Below are 23475 nucleotides of genomic sequence, written 5' to 3'. Positions count from 1 at the left end.
AGCCCTGGGTGACTTTGCCTTTTAGTAGCCTCCATATGAGCTAGAGCGTTAATTTTTATCCTTGGGGGACTGATGTATCCCTGGGGTGCGCCCGGAGGCACTGTGCTCTGAATTGGGGCGCGAAGAGTCTTCAAATGTTATCAAAATCATGACGTATTGACTTGAGCATGCTGCATGCAAAAGACACGGCGAACCTCGCCCTAACACATGAGAGCACATTTAACTTTTTTGACAAGTTTTCCAGGAAACATTAAAAAGACATGCCTCGGTATTTTCAATGCGAAGGACATGATTGTGTGGGATTATTCTCAGGCTCGGAATTAGTTCTGCCCAATTTTAGCTGGTAGGCTAAATTTACCCCCTTGTATTTGACATACAACATTACATTCTTTATGCATTCCTTTCTATATATATTCTAAAGCTGCAACTTAACAATATTTGAAATAGATTATTTGGAATCTTTGAAAGCACATGCATTTTTTAATGAAAGATTTGTACAGCGACATGCACCCCTTTCATTAAGCATAAAACAATCTAATGGAAAGAAGGACCTCAATTTTCCTGTAAATAGAAGTGAGATTGAACAAAAAGAAGATGGCATAATGTCTTTTTGAATTATCATTCTATTGTTTCTAAGCACGATGTGTTTTAGAATTTCATCCGATGCCTGATATCATACCGTTTGCAATATTTGAGATCGAAATATTGCAATCTGATATTAAATAATGTCATTATACGACGATATATCTTCAGTTTTCAAACTACAAGTTATCAATTTCTACTCCTTGTTCATGTCATTATAGCATAAAAGCCATTTATCATCTGGATTGCTTCTACTCTCAATATGTTTGAAATAGCATATCAACATGCGTTATGATTCATTTACAATTGAGAGGAAAATGGATTTTGGATGGATTTCTCCCGCGTGAAGAATGATTCCATGTGAGACAGAAGAATAAATGGTAGAAAGGACAAATAATTCCGAAGATTAGTGGCCAATTCGATGTAATCCCAACTCCTTTGGTTATTTCACTCGTCTGACAACGGAAATCATTATTACAAGGATGATAGATCGGACGTATAGCGTTTGATTGACAAATCAGTGCGGTACGGTCACTAATGAAGACGATAGCATAGTATTAATTGGAAACGGTTGCAAGTTAATTCTATCAGAAGATGGTGAAATTAAGATATTTTCAAAACAAATAAATGAAAAAAAAAATACTTGTAAGCAATCAGGATCTCAAAATGAAATTCATTATGAATTACTTTTCCTGATATTATGAGTAGGGGGTTGAACATAATTTATTTCAAATTCTAGATCTTTGTGAGCATGATAACTTTACATACAGTAATGTTTGAAAGTCAATCCATATACATGTGCAATTATTACGTGTCACATCGTTGGACAGGTTTATTCCAAAAGGAGTGGAGAATGAACATGCATTTCAATGTGGGCATTCTCAATGCGACGAACATGGTAATTAGATTGAATACTGGGAAATATGCAGTTGCATTATCCGCCATAATTTTTCTAATTTATGCGGTGATCATTAATATTATTTTTCATTCGTAGAATGTGAGAATTTCCCATGAATAATCGCCATATTTAAAAAGGGGGTTGTTAAATTTCATATTTGCCTTTAGACGATTTTATTTAACTTCGTGTTCCCAAATAATGTTTTCGTGCATTTGATTTAAATTTCGCTAATGGACTATTCCCCATCTCAGTAAACTTCATGCAAATTTTCTGTCTTCCAAAAATCACCCAGTGTTATTTTCAATAACCTTATGTCACATGTATGCGTCTATATACATGTGTATATTCTTTATTTGTCTAGCTCAAAACAATTTATCAGACGTGGAATCTGAATCTATCAAAACGAGTATCACCAAGTCCTGAACTCAATCTATATGGGGACAAAGGACGGTATCATGTTCAAGTCAAAATTAACAAAAACCTGACAGAAATGCAGCAAATGTTTCTTTAAGACAAACAATTTAACCCATGCTTCTTTTGTTGTTGTTGCTTGTTTACAAATAGTCATTCGTCATCGTTCAAGACGAAGGACCCATTTCAATATATCAATATCAAGAAGACACATCGCATTGTATGAATAGCCCTTTTAAAGTTTATGATATGACGTCATCATAGACGTCATGGACATCATTCTATTCGATGCAACATTCATGGATCCTATTTATTACAGTCATTGCATAAAGATAGCCAAATAATAGCTGACAAGTGTAACGTTTTCATTGGATGACTTGATATAAAAAATAAAAAAAGAATAGAAGAAATTGTTTCACAAAGAGCAATCTCTGTGGATGTTTCGAAAAAAATATGGTTAACAAAAAAGCATTTGGGAGCGGTATCCAAAGGTCCACTTTTCTGGATGTTTTAATTTCCGAAATTACGGCTGAAGAAACTTATCGTTTGAAATTTGCTGGGATTGTGTCCATAAATAGTCTTGATTCGTATCATAGCTTATCACGTGATGTGTATGGTCACTTCTAGTTGCCATAGCAATGCAGCATTTTTTATCTGTAAATCTGATAGAACTTTTGATATACTCAGGTCTAATTGTCCCTTGCTCCCGGGAATAACTACTGACTTATCTTTCAAAGAAATAATAGTTTCAGAAGCATTTTATGTAGATCACGATACGGTAAATTACCGATTCCATAGCTTTAGGTTAACCGTTTAATTTCATTTTGGCAAATTTACGATACTGAGTAGAAGTCTATATTCTAATAAACTATTGAGTGAATCGCTATTATTTTTCGAGTGATTCTAATAATCAGATTTCTGTTCTTTTTGGCTGATTTTCAATAGTCTGTTTTTATAGTCTTTTTTTAAATTTTGAATTGCCACAAGTGTATGAATTCTGGGGGCCGTTTCATAAAGCTGTTCGTAAGTTAAGAGCGACTTTAAGAAAGAGACTGGTGATCCTTTCTTGTGTAAAATTATAATGTTCATTGGCGATGGTTGACGGGTAAGAAATGTTCACCAGTCGTTCTTAAAGTCGCTCTTAACTTACGAAGAGCTTTATAAAACACCCACCTGGAATATAAAAAGGGTAAGTTTGTGTGTATGACTGTTGCCTGTGTAGATGTATTTAAAGTATATACTGTTGATCATAATGATCATTCACAATTTTCTATGGCTTTACTGTTTATCCAATATTAAATCAGTTTGTATGAATATTACGTCATAATGTTGAAAATTCGTTTAGTATATTCAATTCCACTCTTGTTTTCTCGTTATTTTTGCATGCACCTACACGTATTATTGTGCCTTAACACATCTTACTTGATCTAACAATTCTTAAAAATCGTCGAAATACGACATTCCTGGGAGGGCGAGACATGAAGCAAATTAACTGAATTACAGTCAGAGGCTTCGTTTAATGGCGAACATTCTAAATGCTATCATTAAAATATGATTTTTTATCCTTTTCATCCATTTTTCGATGACAAAGGAAGAGTATTATTATTGGTCTATAATTATCCTTTGTTTTGTCTGAAAAATAATTTGAAACATTTGCTTCCGCTGGTAATTCCCTCATTTGGTTCGCATTTTAATTAATCCTACTACACTTCTCTATTACCATTATTAGGTTTATCACCGTCAATTACCCTCATATATACTCTAACGTATGAACAAAAATGTCAACCGCTTCTCCGTAGCTAGAGAAATTTTAAATAAACCATTGATCTGATGTGAGTCGATTACGTTTGTCTAATCATTTCCATTATTTAATATGTTGTGAGCCTCCTCGTAAAATTCGTTTGAGGGGTAAATAATTGAGAAAGAGGTTTTAATAAACTAATAATTTGCTAAGAGAGAAAATAAGGAAGAGGGAGAGGGGTAAAAGAAATCACTTTGAAGGAGGGACTGATAGTTCGTGTATATTTTAGGAGCTGTGTAGATTATTAAATGTAACTGCTGCTAAGGTACAATTAGAAAATATATTAATGAAAAGAATAAAGTAGCGAAAGAGAAAGGCAGAGCCATAGAAGTATACATGTAAGATGATATTCCTCCAGAAAATCAGTCCTTAGAAATACCAAAGTGTAAACTTTCAGATTGTGGCCATTTTGTAAGTTTCCACGTGTAAGACGTCTTGAAAAAGAAAAGGACTTGTCAGACTTTCAATCAAAGTCATATTTTCTCCGTCAGTTACCATAATACCATTGCTTGTCAGCCAATCAAAATCAAGGACAGTTGTCAGATCAGACAATTTGTCGGACAAATATGTTAATGAAACGCTGCCCAGATGTGTTGAAAGACAACCTTAAACACGGTAACATTCAATATCAATACTTCTCGTTAATTTTCTCTCTGCGAAGCAAGGCACTGTCGAGCAGTGTTCGCTTTCGCATTACTGTTGCACAAAACCAAAGAAGTATGATCTCAGGTCTGCACAGTCGCGAACTCACACTTCCCACACGCTCACGTACAGCACGCACTGCATAGAGCACGCACTCACTCCATCTACAGAAAGTTTTCAACCATCAGAGCGAGTCACTCGTTGATTTGTCCAATGTCGGCGAACATCAACCAATCACAGCCCTCGGGGCGTGGCTACAACCCTTCACATCGCTCATCTCAGACGTTCTGTCGTTACCAGTCGCGGTATAATACACAAGTGAATGATCTGTTTTGTGGAAGTAAGGTAAATGATATGCTACCCTAGATTCACTTATGTTGCAAGCAGGCTCGAGACAAGAGCTAATGTGGAAATACTTCATTTATAGGTCTTCCACTACAATGGAGTTGTAACAGGTTTATTATGTGAGCTCGAGTGTTCGGCCTATTGATCATTGTATATTGGACATTGTAACCCATTTTATTATTTCGATTTTGGACTATTACTCTTCAAGTTGTCACTGGTAAGTAACGTAGATTTTGATATACATGTAAACAATTTACATTTCTATTCATTCACATGTCTAGAGATTTGTATATCCAACTTTGCTTATAAGCATTCAAATTTCATGTACTATAAATATCAATGCGATATTTTGGTAATGAATGTTAATATTGTCATTTGTTAATTTAAATTGCAGTCAGAATTTGGTCACTGAAACATTATTATCATTCAATTTTTCTGACTTTTCTTCATGATAGGAATCGCAATCAAATATAAGTTAAGTTGCTCTAGAAATATGCGATTTATGTTATATGTACTGCTTGGAATCAGTTTACATCATAAGTCAATCTAAACATACTTTTAATATATGACTATTCATGTGTACTGTCGGATTTGCTAAGTGAAAGTATAATTGCACAGATGATGACAAGGATAATTATTTTTGTTGTAAATGTCGAGACTCATCTTTCAGGGTTAGTCCTAGATCTTATTCCAAACGTAATGTCACAGATTGTGTATGCTAACATTCATTTCAAGGAACACACGCATCATAATTGATTTGTCTCGTGGTATTTGGTTTTACAATATGTAATTCTCTTCATTCTCTTTAAACGGCTGATTTGAATATTTATGTTTTTCACATTCATGTTCGGAATATTCAGGGATCTTAGTTTCCTTATTGTCAGATTGTGTGCATCAACCATATTGTCCTAAGAATAATATCTTTAGTGTTAGAGAAGAATTATTTCAACCTCACTACGAAAAACACCTGTATCAAGCGCCTTACAAAAGTTATAATTATTAGTATTACAAGTACTTTATACAGCACATGGATTATACGAATTAAAACATTTTTTGCTGGTAACACTGTTTAATGTTTCTTTTCATGACATCAAAATATATTCATATAATGTGCCTTCCAATCTTGACAATGGATAATGTGGCTCAAAATAAATGCTGTTATAGATATTTTGTTTTTCTCGTTATTAAACATACAAATATGGGCTCTTATTTTCTGTATCCATTGACATGTACATATAGTGCATTTCATGACACAGATTTGGTGCAATTCATAACACATATTTTATAACACAGATTAAATCATGCTCAATATTTTAGGCTACATCAATTTTTTTGGTCATTATTTGACGTCCGCATTCCTTAATTTTGTTTTAATGACTTGAACATTTTCTATAGTTATAAAGACAATCATATAACGTCAGAAATAATAATGAACATGATGTATGGTACACTCTAAAAACAGATATTAAAAATTTAGCCAATATTGGGTAGATCGGGAACACGCATGTTTGCTGGGTAATTTTTCCCCCGAATATTCGGCAAAATGCATGTTTGAAGGGTAAAAAAAAGTATTTGGTGTCCCTTTACCCAATAAACATACGTGTTCCCATTTTACCAATTATTGGGTAAACCTTTTATAGAGTGTAAAGAAAAAGTAAGGCTAGAAAATCGAGAAAGAGAAAAATACATGTGGAATATCAATTAAAGATAAAGGGAAGGAATGGAAAGAATACGTGAATAGGTTCATAACAAGGGTGTGGAGAGGTCGTACTCTGGCCCAGTTACACGGGGAAAAACCCGCTTGTTTTACCCAGTTTTCACCTGCTGTTTCTTCATATCTTAACTCATTAAAATCAAATTAGTTTGGTCTTACCATTCCCAACATGAACCCAGGGTAATCTGGTATACCCCCAATTTCCGCCAGCTTTTCTCCACTCCTACAAAAGCTTCTTGTCGGTTGATGTCATTATAGCAGAAGAGTGCATACTTCCGAAAGAAAGAGGCGATTTCCTTTGCTTTTCGAACTGACGACGAACTCCTACAACATGCTCAATCAGTTCAGCTATGTAGAGTGTATTTAACATTACACTACTTCAATTAATACGTTTATTCCGTAATATATAGTATGAGCAAAACAAAAAAAAACAAAATCAAAATTTACATCACTGCAAAGAAAATTGATTATCCAAGCGTGAAGACATACCACATATGGTATCGAATCATTTAGAATATACTCTTTCCAGCCAGAATGCGTCCATGACATATTTTTTCCTTAAATTGGGGATATGTGAGGTGTCATTTTTTACTCACACGGTACTGTATGTAACCCTTCAATTTCCTTCTATACTTCGAGGGTTCTGAAATCCATATCGATTCAAATGTAAAAGTCATAGCTTATCATACCAACCAATGAAAGTGCGTAACTCCTCATCCATTTCACCACGACCTTAAACACGTACGCACATTCCACCCACCCCCACACACACTGACATAAAACATCTCACTACTCATACACACTCACAAAAATACACTCAAGCACATACACACACACACACACTATCTCCCTCTTCCTCTCTCTCCCTCTCCTTGCCTTTCTGTGTATTTTTGCATCCTTATTCATCTCAGATGCATATTGCTCACACTGAGGAAATCACAACGAACTTGTTCATAGGATTAAGATTAACGTTGAGAATAATCATATCTCTCCGAGGTCAGAAAAAAGTAACATCAAATTAAATTTTGGTAATCATTGACACCAGCTGATTTGAAGCTCATAAATATCATGTCGAATGAATTAGGATGAACGAGTAGAGATACTAAGAGGAAAATTAGAGACGAACAGCCCCATTGGATGACTTGAATTAAGCCAGGCATCATATTTTGTAAATTAGAACAAACGCTTCGGCCTATAAATTTGTTATAAACGTTTTAAATTTCATAAATGGAATGAACACAAAATATAAGAAGTATTTGTATATGTGTCTTTATTAGAACATCGACAAGACACCAAAATAACGGTCATGAAACAGCACTTATGGCAGGCATTGAACTGCCAAATTAGAATCGATGTACTTGTTTTAACAAGATGCAGAATTCCTTCTGTTTTAGATCTATGCTTTCTGCAAAGGTTAGTGTGACGCATAGTCCAAAAACATCGATACCCACAGATAGCAATTCTATTGGGGATATCCTATACGACCATACTTCTCCTAAATCAATGTTTACATAGAGGAGCCCCCGTTTCGACATGATATCTTCAACCCACGTTTTTGAGGCCCGACCTTTATAGAATGTCCAGGCCTGATATTAATAAAAAAAAATCTTTATCACGAGGGAGCTTGCGTCCTGGCCGTGGCGGCCAGTGAGGGCCTCCAAACACTGAGGCGAGAAGAAGTTGAAGGTTAATAAGGATTGGGAGGATGTTTAGAAGCAAGAGGAGAAGAAACTTGTAATCAAAGACAGAGGTGTTGGCGTGAGCATGAGTCATGGTCAAAAAAGAATAGTTTCCTCCATGTAGTTGAAGTCTATTTTAAGGAGCCATTATCTGTGTTAAGAGTCAAGAGGGCATCTTCCCCTGTGTTCGTTTGTTGAGATTGTTTTGTTTCAAAAACGCCTTTGCAATAACTAAGTCAAGACACATTTTCCCAAAATGTTCTAAAGTAGTTTTGAGCCATCGCTGTGTGGATTCGCTGGACCAAAACCTATTCAAGTAGCTGTATTGATTATTAAAGAAAAATGTTATCTAATCAGATTTTCATGACTTTAATGTAATGGCAATGAGGCCAGATATTGAATTATTTTGTTTAATTACGTGGCAGGGCAAATGTAGAGGTTTATAGTAACATATTTTTTTTACCTAAACGCAAAGTGAATATATGTTTTACTTAATGTGATTGCGAGTGTAAACTTTATAGAAATGGAGATGGATCTAAAAGTATTTAAAACTAAATATTTGAATGGATTTCAATAATTTTATCATGGAATTCACAACTTATGTACTTGACAAAGTTTTTCTATTATAATTAGTTGCTAAGTTTAATCTACGATATCACGTCGGATATTAATAGATGGGTTGATTGACAATTATTCTAAATGTTTGGATTAGGTTAGTCTAGCAAACACTCTTCTATCGGAGAAACAAAGCCGCCACTTTGCAGTAGATCAATTATCAATTACTGAACGTATGAAAATCAAAGCCATGACCGAGATCCATATCAGTTCATCCTTTGACAGAAATTTGAGGCATTTAATTATAAATGGAGGCATGATTAATATTAATTGACCGCGCCCGTTTAAAGTGACCCATTGGCATTATAAGGTAACACCAAACTTTTCCTCGTGTCACAGATAAATGAAAGATCAGCGCTAGTGTTCCAGATGAAAAATACAAATGGTCGCGGAGCTTCATACGATATTTCAAGAGGTCTGTAGCTTTTTTGGAGGGTGCAGGGTTCTGACAGAAGTTTAAATGAGACCGGAAGGCCGAAAATATTTCCTAAAAATAATAAAGGGCATGGTGTACGAAGCGGCAGTCTAAATTGCCCCACCTGGCGTCCTCACATCTAACCAGATTCATTACCTACAATGCAACATTCTGGGCAGCGTAGCAATGATAGGCGAATTGGAATGATAACATGTTTATTTACTATTGAAGACATTCATATCACAATTATGGTATTACCAGATAGCGAAACGTGAATCTTTCTTGCAAAAAAAGGGTAACATTTCTATACGCAATTAAAATCACAGGCCAATTTTTCCTCTGTGTTGCTAATATTGATCTAAAAAGGTATATTTTTAAGACTAATTCTTTATATTGGAGTCAATGAGAGACAACACACTATATTGGTCAATTCTCCCCCTTCAAAATTTACGACAGATTTCCATTGGGTTAGGGGTTGACCATGTAGTTTTATGGTAGCTTGAGTTAATTTGATTATGTATTCGTGGTTCCACGGATGTACTCATTTATCCCTGTTTGCATATATCATGAACTAAACATGATCATTTAAAATCTAAACATTGTAGGCTAAATATACCGGATGGAATTCAACAAAGTGGTTCTAATTACAAAATGTTATTTGAAATTTGGGGGGTGGACACGATAGCTATCAATCGTTTATATTCTATTTTAGTCTTTTTCCCCATCTCAGTCTGCATCTATCACAATCGTTAAATGTCACTTTGATAGTATGACAATTGATAACATTGTTTTTCTCATTCTATGTTGCTTTATACAATTGTTAATGGAATGTGTCACTTTATATTTTAGATTGTGTTTATTCATAGATTCTTATAATTCAAAACTTTTGAAAACATATTACACCCCAAAACAACAATAAAAATTATGTTGTGTAAAATATTACAAGTTGACTTCACTTCACAGAAGACCAGTTATCATTTTGTTTACGTTAAGTCTCAAATGCATCAAAATAAATACAAATATGAAAAACAGAGATTTCATTTAGTAAACATAAAGCCTTCACGTCATTCTTCACATTTCATGTCAGGCAAAAAAAAAAGATTTCATCAAAAACTATAGCATCGACAAAATAACACTTATATTCCATGAATTCACGATTTTCAACAAAAAATATTTACGCCTTATTTTTACAACTTGACGAAACAATAAAAACAGTATTAAGGAAGATATTACCCGCCAATTGATGATCGTCTCTCATAGACCTACGAATATTATCCTTGAATACCAATATTAAAGCCTTAAAATGGGTTAATTACCAAAGCTACCAGGCTGTTGTCGGAGATCAACTAGAGCATATCGTCTGCAAATGGCGCCACATACTTCCTTCGCCAAAAGATTACCCCTCTCGTTCTTATCCCCCTCTTTCCTCGTTAGTTCGAATTCGCCCCGTACAAACTGTATGTAAATGTATTAACGAAACGCGAATTATTTCCATAACAGCCGGGTTGCATGTTCTCTTCCTGGTATGCAAGCCTGCATGTATATTGTGGTGTATACTGCATTTATAGGCAAAAACTATAACAATATGCATGAAATTTTCTAGTTATCATTGCTAAATGGGCATTCTTGCCCAGGTTTAGAATGTTAAACTTTCATTGTTAAGGTGTCAGGAATGTTAATTACCATTTTTCAATAGTAAATTCATTCCTTCACTCACTGGCGGACGTGTATTTGCAATATCGATGACTGACTATAACCCACAACTGCTATATGATTGACCGAATCGTCTAAATTCATACCTTGCTTTTGTCGGATAGTTTATCGACATAAAACTAGGACAGAATAAATTTGATGATTCGGCTGAAAACGTGCACCCACAAAACCGTTTTGTATTGTCTTATGTATTTAGAGTTGGCTATTTATGTGGTATTTTTTCGGATCGAGTACATTGTAAGCTGTTCGTTTTTGCTTTTATTTTCTGTTCATCTATTCAACCTTAACTTGATTGAAGTATTTAAGTTTATCATTTTTTATAGGAAGGACATTCATGCTTGCGTAATGATATCTGAACATCTAGTGGTCATATCTAATTTCCTTAGAAGGGCCTTACAGGATATGTACAAATATGTTTGGAGGGGTGGCGCATATACGCTTATGTAATTTGTAGGCGAGGGATCGAAACGACCGAACTATTAGCATGGATTTCATGGCTCAATAATTCTGTATTCCCAACTGCGTACAGCCATTGGGCTGGTGTTGATAAATCGGACATAGACCAGACATACTAGTACAAGAACTTGTTTGTTACAAGAGCAGGTATAAGCCGAAAATATCACAATATTCCAAATAACCATGGGTGGGGGTCACAAATTACTAGCCAACTAATCTCGACTGTTTATTGATAACGAGTGGTCGTCATTGAACTGTGTTAGGTCAATAACTTTCACTAATCCCGTTATTGCTGTTTGAAGATATTCCTAGAGACAACTTAAACTTTAACCATCCGGCATCATTGAGGGGGCATCTAGATCTTCTTCCCTTAGAAGGGCAATCGCCGGATTCTATCCGGATTAGTTTGTAATACCCCGTGTCTCCTTGTATTTGGCAGACATACGCAGTGGATCATTATACATTGGTCTTTACTATATAGAGAGTTCATGACCGGTTGTTAGAGGGGCAGTAGTAAAACTTAAGACGACGGAATCGCAAGGAGGCCATTACAGCTGCTACTGAGATTAATTGACTCGTAAAGAGTGGATTAGCTAGATTCCCTTATAGAAATGAATTTTATAGTTTGATTTATGAATATTTTGTGGTATTTGTAATCATGACCTGATCACTAATTTATGGGATGGAAGATAACATAGTATAAATAATTCCTTATCAATATTGTTGAAGATTACCGTATTAGATTCATGTAGCCCATAATAGTAATAATGTGGAGCGTCGTGGCCCAGTGGATTAGTCTCCGGACTTTGAAACAGAGGGTCGTGGATTCAAATCCCAGCCATTGCGTAATTTCCTTCAGCAAGGAATTCATCCACAGTGTGCTGCAATCGACCCAGGTGAGGTAAATTGGGTACCGGCAGGAAGTATTTCCTCAAAAAGTTGTGTGCACCTGAATAGGTAGCCCATATAGCTTAGCCGGGTAGCATGGCCCGCTGGGAGAACAGTTTTCGGAACTGAAGTGGCTACCATGGGTAAATCTACCGTTATTATTATTATTATCATCATTATTAATATCACTGGTCTCTTTGAAATTGTAAAGATAGAAAAGTCACCTTTCGTATGAAATATAAGTGTTTTTCTTCGTGATTGAATTGGACATTGGTTACATAAAGGACTCAACTAATCAACTCTCACGTTATCTGAATTCCATTGCGTTAATTAATTATTAAACCAGGTAACTTAATATTTCCTACATTCTATTTAGCAATTAGCAGTTGTTAGCCGATGTGTGATTCAAATGATTTCCTTTCATGCTATAGTGAAAAACAAGATGAGTGTCAGGTGGTTGTGAGAATTAACACCATTTATGTTCATAAGGAAAGCAATTTATTTCTAATGAGGTGTATTCCAGCACGAGTTATCCTCCATTTTGAAACCCATCTTGTACACTTTGGAAATTGATTTGTGCTCTTAACAAAAAGTAGCTCATTTTACAATGCATGCTTTGTCCTAACTGAAAGACAGGAGCTTGGGTCTTCCGAAAACTTATTCAGCTTGCAATATTTTGTCGAAATCTCATGCACAATAATATTGATTTAAACAAATTGGAAATTTTACACAAAAGTTGCTGTTAGCAACCAAAAAAAAAACATTACCAGTAAGCAATACTTCTCGATGTTAATCTCGTGTTTTTTTTTTAATTTACTTTTACATTTTGATAACCTGTTTTACCTTATACCCATTTACTTTTCACATTACGTAAATGCCTATTCCGGGGGGGAGGGGCATAACTACACCCCTTATGAGATTCGGAGAGGTAATAAAGTCACATCCTATTACCCCTATTGGAGCTACCTGTCGTTCGTTAATCCATTAAATGGTTTCGGTGGTATCAATTGCGGTAGGCTAATTATCAGAGATTCCCCCTTAGCATGCCCAGCGTGTACCTGAAATTAACCGGTAAAAATTCATTAAAATGATTAAGGTATAGATGAGTGTTAAAAGGCAATATGTCCATCAGGTGCGAATAGAAACCACATGACACAGGTCGATATTGAGTACGTTATATAAAATAAGTCATTTGTTCTGACAAAGAGTCATTCTCATGATTTATTTTTTTATACGCCCTTTTAAAAAGTGGCGTTTCTTCCGCGTCTTTAAGTTTTAAGACAATGATACGATTATTTAACGGCATTTGTATACTACACTTGTTCAAGATCAACCTTTAGTAAAGGAATTCCTGTTTAAAGCAATATGGTCTTTAAGCATGTTTAGAGTGCCAAATTTAACTGAAATAGTTTGAAAACCAAATTACAATGAACGACAGTCAACCGATGAACTTCAAGCCCCCAAGAGAAGGGAAAGGGGGTCCCAGAATTCAATGTTCCAAAAGCTGTGCACTTCTTTTCAAACGTATCGTTCTTGTCATATTTCTTGATAGAAGAACACTGTACAAAATGTGGTGTTAATACTGACATCAATTGGTGTTAATAGAGGACCACACCCTGAGGTGTTAAAATTACACCCTTAAGATTGAACATAACACCTATGGTGTAAAACTATCACCACCAATTTAAAACCGGTGTAAAATAACTGGTGTGGTCCTCTATGTACACCGGTTAACACGACAGTTTTTGCTGTGTGAGATTAAAATAAATATTTGGGGAATTCCATTCTAGTCTCCAAGGCAGTTTGTAATGAGAAACAATAAACGCCCTTTTAAGGTTTCTTAAACAGCTTTTCAAGGTTTCCATCTTTAAAAAATAATTAATGAAAATTTTCAGCTCTTTTGTTTTGTGTTATTAAATGCAACACTATTGTATTTTGTCCATGTATTCGTAAATCAATGTCATGTAGACACTACCACTACATAACTCACTTAAATAAGACCAAAAGAGTTATTGCGTTTTAATAATACGTCATATGTCCATTTGGAATTGGGTCACTTTGTCTCAGTGCGGCGTGGCCTGGGTAGTTCTCCATTTAAAAATGCATATAAATCTCTTATTTCTATAAATGGTATCAATTAATTAATTAACACTAATCGTCGAAATAAATGTTTTCTTGGTCTTATCAGTGCACCTTACAAACTTGGGCCCCGTTTACGAGTAAGTACGATACAGGCTGATAACTATTTTGGTTAATGATCGGGAAGGGATATGGGGTCGGTACGAGTTTATCTAAACGTTCTAATTTCAGTTTCCCCTCCATATCTTGCTCCACGGGTGTAAACTATAATATCCTTGTGTTATGTAATCAATAACTATGTCATGTTCGTCTTTTAGTGGTAATTAATTGAAGGATATTGATTGGAAGATCTCATGTAGTCAAGCTGTTAGTTTAATTTCGGATTATAACTAAAGCCCTTTTCTTCCACGGTTAATTGTAATTGTAATCTTTGAATGTGTTGAGAAAAGCAAGAAAATGAGGAACAAACGACTATCCACAAAGACAGGAGTCTTTTTCATACACCTCACTAAAAATCTAATGCAGTCAACTTGGATAACAAGTTCTTTCAATCAATATCTTTCAATTAATTACCACGAAGGGATAAACATGGCATAGATATTGATCACATAACACAAGGATTTAACTGTGCTATAAACTATCGAAGTTGAGGTATTTGATAAACTGGGGAAATCTTTGGCATCGAAATTTAATGAATAAAAATGTTAGGAAGATTTTTCCAATACAAGAGGATTGTCGGCATTACTACACATGCATAGCTAAAGAAAGCTGATCAGTGATATTGTCATAAGTGCTATGCGATCTACTTAAGTCTGATACAATATCATCAATTTATTGATAGCTAACTTACGAACAATAATTTCGCAATCATGTTAAGAGACCAAATAACGTGAATAAAGTTAGATCGTCTGATGATAGAAAATATGAGGAACGTTCAATTTTTAGGAATGAATTGTAAAGAAATGATTCATTTGGATTTAAATCAGATGACATTATTCTAAAATCTATTCCCAACCAGTGAAATTTTGTAGAGATTCAGAAATGCTATCTTCTGAAGACAAGAATGAAATCGTCCACTTCTTAGAGTTGTTTTTATATACATTTTTTTTTTCATTTTTCGTCGAGGGAGGGCAAAAGCTTCTAAAAAAAGTAGATCTTCGGTGACACGATACGGCCTTGTAAACCTCCCTGAACTGTGCGACCTAGTCCAGAAATACACCAGACATTTAGTCCCATCAATCACATTAGACTGATCGAATTAGGCCAAAAGGGGGCCATTTTAGGCTGACCCCTGGCTTATCTCAAATATTAACTCAAACTGTGATGATGGGATCTAGCATTTGGGTTAGCATGTCATCACACCGTGCACCCCAAAAAGGCGCCTAATCAATACGTTCAACTGCAGTGCCGCAGTCAGACAAACGAAACCATCCTTAAATCGGAAATTGTATTCCACATTGGATATAACGTATTATATTTGGTCGGTCTGGGGTCTGATTGACCGGTGTGACTGGGGCATATCTCTCTCCCACGGCTTTCCATGGCATCATGCTGACGTTGCCATGGAAAAGATGACACCTGTCTTTTGCATTATACAAATTATCTTTTTATCAATGAAGGCTTCCCGTTTGTGCGCCGCTGCGTCCTTTTTCTCTACATATGTTTATTGAATAAAAATATTGTAATGACTTTTATCCCATGTTTGTATATTTCTGTAGACTAAAATAGCATTCTGTATCCCAAGCTGATATAAAGAACAACCTGTTTTATTTACTGCTTGATTATTTAAATCATAGATAAAACTGGTTATATTACTTCAGATGTACATCATCGAGGTCAATTTTTTAATGAAAAACGCAAAATAATTCTACATCTTGGCAACTTTGAAAGCAACGAATGGATATATTTTCCAACATGTAAAATCCCATGTAGATTATGTCAATAGCCTCTAGCGTGAACGGAGTGTCATTTAAACACGTCTTTGGAAATATATATCCAGTTTCATTTTTCTCTGATTTATATTTGGAAGATATCTTGCACGAAACGTCCAAATAAAACAAACACTTTAAAATGAATTTATACACTCATGAACAATATCCTGTAGGCCTCCCGCTTTCTTAGTATAGAAGTGATTTTCAAATGAAAATAATAATTTTTTTTCTTAGCTGCTAAAGAGAGAAAATAATAACAGCATAGAGTCATTTGAGCTCCTCATTAAAAGAAATGTAAATAAAGTACAAGAAACACTATGATTATAAAACTTCTAATTAAGAGTCAGCAAAATGTAGATCAATTTTAAACATACGATTACATTATAACTAGAAATGACATGCAACGAGTCAAATGAATATGCAATCTTTTAAGAACCATTTAGAAGGGGAAAGTTTATTGGAAAGGTCTTACTTCTAGCTGATGTTAATTTGAAAGGTTTCGATTTGATGTCTGACATGAATATCAATTTTGTACAACAGAGACACGTGGAGTACATTTGATTGATGTCAACCTCTTGATCGTGACTTTACAGTCAAACCCCTACTCACAAAATCAAAAGAACATGGACCCCGAACCATATCTTTCTGACGCCAGACCACTCTTGGGAAATGCTGTTCATGTTCGAGTCGTAAAAATGTCCAAATGCCAATTATCAGATCATTTTCGTAGCAAACAATCTTTAAACAGCAAAGGAACGTGACATTAACCTGAAAGTTAATTATCGAAACCATATTAACTAGTTTGTTTTAAGGGGACATTTGAAAAAGATAATATCATTTAAGCCTGAAATAGATTTTGAAACTGTGCAAAGGTTCGTTTTACGGGAAAGTTCGAAAAGAATACAATTAATGGACACTAAAATAGATTTAAGACCATGTAAGGTAATTTGTTTTACGAGAAAGTTTGAAAAAGATACTCTCAACTAACATTAATAGCTACGGCTTTAAAATATACGTATACAGCCAAACCATTTTGTTTGGTTGATGTACTGTATTATGTTTTATTAATATATTTTTTAGATTGAATAAATTAAAATTGAAATTAAATTTTGAAACCGTGTAAACTAGCTCGTTCTACTGGGAGATCCCTGTAGAGAACCATCAAATTTCAGTAGGGCAACCGATTAAGTTATAATACATTCTCTTTCACTATAATCTTCAAAATTCTCTCGATATGGAATTGAATGAATTTATATTTTCGGGGATAGGGTTCGTAGACTTGGAATTATGACCAAAAATCTTCATAAGCATGACACAATCCAAACACTCGTTATGGTATCTCAAACGTGACACTATCATGAAAGTAAATCATTTACCTAACATCGCAGACGAGCATTAGTATGACTCACAAACATACGTTCCAAAAACGAGCGTATTCATACTGTTGCAATGAAGGAAAGCGACTCAGAGCATCAGCAGCTGACACAAAATACTTTCATTTTATTCCTAGTTCTGGTGATCGTTTTGGGGACTCTATTTCTGTCATTTGTCGACCTTTATTTACAATCTTTAGATATTGGGCAACACACTGTCCACACTACAATTGGTTTAAAAAGTTATCAAACTCTAGGATTTTTTCAACCAATATTGTGTAGTTTTCAACTAGAGCACACATTATTTGTTTAAAAAAAAACAAGAATTGGATAAAGTTTTTACCAATTTTGTGTGGACAGTTTGTTGCCCAACATTTTTAAGAGTGTATGTTAGTGCAGCTCATTGTAATGTGCTGTATCGATGCTGATCGTTGAAATTCAAATACACATGTAGCTATTTGTTATGTTTTATAAATAATATGTACCTTGAAATAATACTTAATGAGAGTTATATGCTGTCACTGATGAGACGATCACACCGGTGGAACCGACTTCAATCCGATCAAAGATCGTTTCCAATGACATACCATTGATCGGTTTGGAGCCGGTATCGTTGATGAGACTGTGATATGAATTATTCAAACCAGTCATGCATACTGCAAATTTAAGGGATCAGATGATAGGGTGTCATTGATTTTGTAAATTCATGCTGTCTTAGTTGATATTAATATTACCTTTCATTTTTGTCATTCTGTAATAGATCTACCGTCAGATGGCGGCACACAGAAGCAGAGAGGTTCTTCTTGCCGTTCTTCTGGTCTTGGCATGGGACATCGTCAACGGCCAAAGACCCTGCACGGCTTCCTGCGTCTTCACCAGGGAAACTGGAAAGACCGACTGCGAGAGTCGACAGCTGACATGCATCCCCCTGAACTATCCCGGCAGCGTGGTCCTCATGCTGGCACAGAACTCACTGCAGATGGTGCCCAGACAGAGCTTTGCCAATTATAGAATGCTGAAACAGCTGGACCTGTCCAACAACGCCATATACAGCATAGAGGATAATGCCTTTAATGGTCTTGGTGGCGTCTCAACGCTGAATTTAGCGAACAACCGCATCACGCAGTTGACCGCGAACACCTTCCGTGGGTTGCGTGCGGTCCAGACGCTGCATCTTCAAGGGAACGCCATCAATGCCGTTGCTGCCGGGACATTTCGCGAAATGACAAATATCATCGAGCTAAATCTATCAGGGAATAGATTGTCGATACTACCCCATGGCCTCTTCTCGCAAATGCTTTCCCTGAGACGTCTGTTCCTGCAAGAGAATCAACTGACTACGGACCCTAACATGCCATTCCTTGATGGCCTGTCAAACCTGGTTGAGCTTGATTTAGATGGAAACAGGTTTACCAATATTCCCAGCATGAATGGTCTGATGCGACTTACTGACCTGGATATCACAGACACGCACATAAAGTACATCGGCAACAATTCCTTTTCAGATCTTAGCAGTGTCAGGGACATCATCCTGAACAATAACATGATATCAGTGATAGAACCAGGAGCGTTTAGCGGACTCGGTGTACTTTCAGAACTAGATATTTCCTTCAATGTAATATCAGAATTAGACGCTGGGGTTTTCCAGCCCCTGTACAACGTCGAACGTCTACAGCTGCAGAACAACCAACTTCGAAGACTGACGACGCAGCATTTTGCATCCATGACGAGATTGACATCATTGAACCTTGAAGGAAACCAGATAACCGTGTTTCCGCCCATGCCAAATCTTCGTATGCTAAACACTCTCAATCTCCGTTCAAACCAATTGGATACCTTTGCACCGCAGACAATGCAGTCAATGCCTATGCTAAAACGAATTCTGTTAGTTGGAAACCCTATTCAGTGTGACTGTAGGGTCCTAAGACTACGCGAGTATTTTCTTTTGCCGTCTCATGCAACTCCGTACCATCCGAACGAAATTCCTACATGTAATGCGATGCAGCCACGTCACTTGCGTGGTACTCGTTTAACGGCTGTTCAGACTTCTGACCTTCAATGTCATGCTCCTGTGTTGCGTCCATTTTCGCGAATGATCTCTACGAGATCGGGTGGAAACGCAACACTCGCTTGTGCTAGCTCCGGATTCCCAGTGCCCAAAGTTACGTGGGTAGCGCCGAACGGTTTGCGATTAAGACCGGCTGGTAATCAACATCAAAACCGAAGGATAAGGGTAACTGAGGACGGGATGATGTTGATAGCTTACGCCACGCAGGCTGATCAAGGTCAGTACTCTTGTATCATGGGTAACCCTGCAGGACAGGTGCAAGGTGCTGTCCGTTTGCTAGTGCAGCCCTCTCCAGCTGCACCCCCCGAACCCCCTGTTACCAACTCAACAATGTCGAAGGTAAATCCTCCGAGAAAGCCCTCTACACACAATCCCATGTCTCCGCCTATCACCACGAATACCCAAGAAATCCCAATAAATGGAGACCCGTACGTATCTACAACGATCCCAGACTCTACAGTTAATGGACAAACGTGGCCTGGGGTTCACAACAGTGGCGGGCATTTTCCACACCAAAATCCGCACTTTAATCACACAAGCACCCAGCTTAACCCAACGATAGTCATTGGAGGTGATGTGGACAAACCAGTCGATGAGTCCCCGGACTCGACAACTCCTCGTTGTTCCAACAATATGGGGTCGAGGGATGTAGTCGCTGCCGTATTACTGACATTCCTGTTTACAGCGTCATTAATTGCTATCATTTTCTTCCTTTGGTACAGAAGATGGCTTCCGCGTGTACTTTTGTCTGGAAAACGAAGAGCTATTCTCACTTTATCGGGAAGAAGGCGTATGTCGTCGAAAGTACCGCGACCCACCCAGATACCACATGCACGGCGTCTCCGTAGCTACGAGCGCGTTGATGAAAGTCGCGGTGCCTCCAGTTACTTCAGCGACAGCGAAGATACACTCAGTACATCGAGTAGTTATGATAGTGCTAGGTATGTGATTACTGACAATAGTGTTGCCGACCCGGACAGCATTAGGATTCGACAGATTAAATTGGCTGCTGTTAGTGCAAAAGCCCCGCAGGTACCTCGTTCACCTCCCAAGGAATCATCTAAAACCAAGGGTGGCAAAGATGAGGCGCCCCCTACGGTAGCTCGTTCACCCGCGTCGAAAAACTCATCGGTGTCGACGTCCGCGGTAAAATTACCTGGACCTTTAGCAGCACTAAAGAACAAAGCAATGGGAAGAAAAACTCACATATATCAAAATGCGGATATGGTTGTCCATGATCCAAACTATTCGGCCTTATGGCCAGGACCAAAACAAGACCAGTACCAGTACCCAAGGAAGCACAGTGGTGAAAGCAGAATTTACATTGATTTGAGCTGACCCATTCGTGAGATTGATAAATCATAAATGGACTAAAGAGTATTTATAAATTAAATGACTGTTGTGATTCGTGCATTGATGATGTTGATGTTACATTTTCGATTTAAGACACAAGTCTGCAATACTAGTATGCAATACTTGTGTGTAGAATGATTTGGTGACGAAATGAATGGTTTGCGTTTTTTCTTATTCCTTTATACCAAGTTCCCACTGTGGCGAATGGCGTAACAACCGAATTGTGGTCTAAATTGTCAAGTTATCGTATTGATCGTGTCAGATCTTGAGGTCAGTTGTTTTGAGTGCAGAAATTGTTGCCAACGAATCAAACAGCAGTGGGAACGAGGTATTAATTCTTATGAAACAAAAAACCTCTTTATTAATCTTCTTTTCGAAAATAACATTCCAGTGGACATTTAAAGAGATTTTAAGGTGGAGTCGAGAAATTTATCTATTTTTGAATTTATGTTGCTTTTGGAATGCATTACAAAGATTCCTAAAGATTCACACCCCTCGTATTTAGCATATCAATGAAGAATAATACAATAGAATTTCTATGTTCATCAATTTATTGACAAATTAACTACTGAATTCTGTCATTCCAGTTGACTTTGTACACGGATCATCTGGTTCCAGTAGCCAATTGGGTTAATAAAAACTCGTATTAGTAAGTTTTTAAATTATAGAGGGCGAACATGGTACTGATCTAGGGCATTTATGACATTTTTTTTTATTTTAAGGAATACAAAGGGCATTGTTGAGTGTTGTAAAATAAAATTATTGACTGAGATTTGTTCAGTAGCGATGTATTTATATGTGTCTTTGCAAATTTAAAGATGAATGTACTTGACTTTTACGTTGTGAAGAAAGATACCCAAAAGTGTGTAGAACCTAGACATTGAACTACGCATAATTTTACTGCTTGTAAATGTAACACAGCAATTCACTTTGCTGTAAACTGTAAATTACTTTTTTGTACACTTGTGTAAATGTCTATAAATAGCCTCCCAGTTTCATATTTGAAACTGGACAATAAATTGTTATTCATATCAAATTTATGAGATGTATGTTTCCATTCATTTCTCGACCACCGATTAATAGGCATTAACGCACGCAGATAATATCATTTGGCACTGTTTTTTTTCCCGCCGCGCTTTCTATGGGCTTAACCTAAATATTCGTACCCCAATTCTATGTTTGCAAACTTACCTTTGACGTTGATAAAAAAATATCCCCATATCATGATTGGAGAGTCATTGACATATTAGTTTAAATTGACCTGCAGCCTAAACCTAGATAAAGGCAATGAAGGTGGTGATGATTGTGTAGGTGGTGTTGGTGGTGGTAGCGGTAGTGGCGAAGGTGGCGATGATGATACTGATGATGGTGGTTGTTATGATAATGGTAATAACAGAAGCCCCAAATTTCCAGAAATATATTTATATTGAACTTTCTGCTCCTGTCAGGTAAGCAATGTTTTTAGATGTCGATGAGACGAAACAAAACCTACTCTCCCCCATTTTTGTAACTTTCTTTTATCATTTGAAACTGTTGAACATACCATAGCACAAAGGAAATGCAAATTAGAAAACATGATGGCAAGTGGGCTATCATTTTGAATACTTCAAAGAGGCGATAAAGCAGAAGGCTGTTTTTGTTATGTTTATTTATTTTTTTAAAGGCCAAGTGTCTGTTTTTTTGCAAACAAACATATATGTTTTCTTATTTCATATTTTTTTGTATATTAGACATGTTTTTTATATGCCAACGTCATCTGAACTTTTATATGTGATCCATTATATCATGAATGTTTTGTTATGTATATTTTGATGAAAAGGATGAATAAAACATGAATTACCAAAAAAAAATAATAGTGATGATGATGAGAGTTGATGTTGGTGATAATGACGATGATGATGGTGGTGGTAGTGGTGATGATGGTGATGATGATGAGGAGGAAGGGCATTTTGCTTCTTCATAAAAGTGACCTTGGCAGCTCCATATTTACATTTATCTGCTTAGCTCATATTCAACAAATAAAAATAATTGTTAAGTCACATTTCTTAAATATTCTCTATTTTGACCGTACTTAATCTGACGCGGCAAACTCATCGACATTTTCCCCACTGATTTTTCACAAATGAAATTGTAACTTTTGACGACATCTTGCCTCAAATAGATTTATATAAGAAACACCTGGAAACCAGGGCATTCTTTGATTAGTTGGTTTCGATTGAACTGGACTTGCCTAATCCACTGCAATAAGAAAAGGTGACAGTGCAGAACGATTTCCACAAACTATTTCCTCTGTTTTGACAACAATAATTCTGAAAGGTGAAAGACCCTATCCAACTGTTCCTGTAAAGTGGATTTAGATATACCTGTTGTAATTTTGTTTCTAATTAATACAATATTGGCAGTATATCAACCACATGTAACCCTGAAGACGTATCTCGTATAATGAATTATGTGAAGAAAAAAAATCGGCGAAGAGGGTTCCCTAATAGATCGATGTAGCAATCGGGTAAAA

General features: G+C 36.3%; 1 protein-coding gene across 3 annotated transcripts; it reads left to right on the top strand.

Moving 5' to 3' along the window:
* Nucleotides 1-3070: 3070 nt before the first annotated feature.
* LOC121426148 (leucine-rich repeat and immunoglobulin-like domain-containing nogo receptor-interacting protein 3) lies at nucleotides 3071-22034 on the top strand. Of its 3 annotated transcripts, none has more exons than XM_041622327.1 (2): nucleotides 3071-3080; nucleotides 18315-22034. In XM_041622327.1, exon 2 carries the CDS (start codon nucleotides 18315-18317, stop codon nucleotides 20946-20948), a length of 2634 nt encoding a protein of 877 aa, XP_041478261.1. In that variant the 5' UTR covers nucleotides 3071-3080; the 3' UTR covers nucleotides 20949-22034. The 3 variants fall into 3 exon arrangements, with proteins under 3 accessions (XP_041478261.1, XP_041478260.1, XP_041478259.1); XM_041622326.1 differs by lacking the exon at nucleotides 3071-3080 and adding an exon at nucleotides 4543-4896 and having other exon boundaries at nucleotides 18303-22034; XM_041622325.1 differs by lacking the exon at nucleotides 3071-3080 and adding an exon at nucleotides 4544-4896.
* The last annotated feature ends 1441 nt before the right edge of the window (nucleotides 22035-23475 follow it).

This window comes from Lytechinus variegatus, chromosome 13 (assembly GCF_018143015.1).
Source record: "Lytechinus variegatus isolate NC3 chromosome 13, Lvar_3.0, whole genome shotgun sequence".
Lineage (NCBI taxonomy): Eukaryota > Metazoa > Echinodermata > Echinoidea > Temnopleuroida > Toxopneustidae > Lytechinus > Lytechinus variegatus.
Note: the sequence above shows the minus strand (reverse complement) of the source record. Positions and strands in the feature narration are given on the sequence as shown.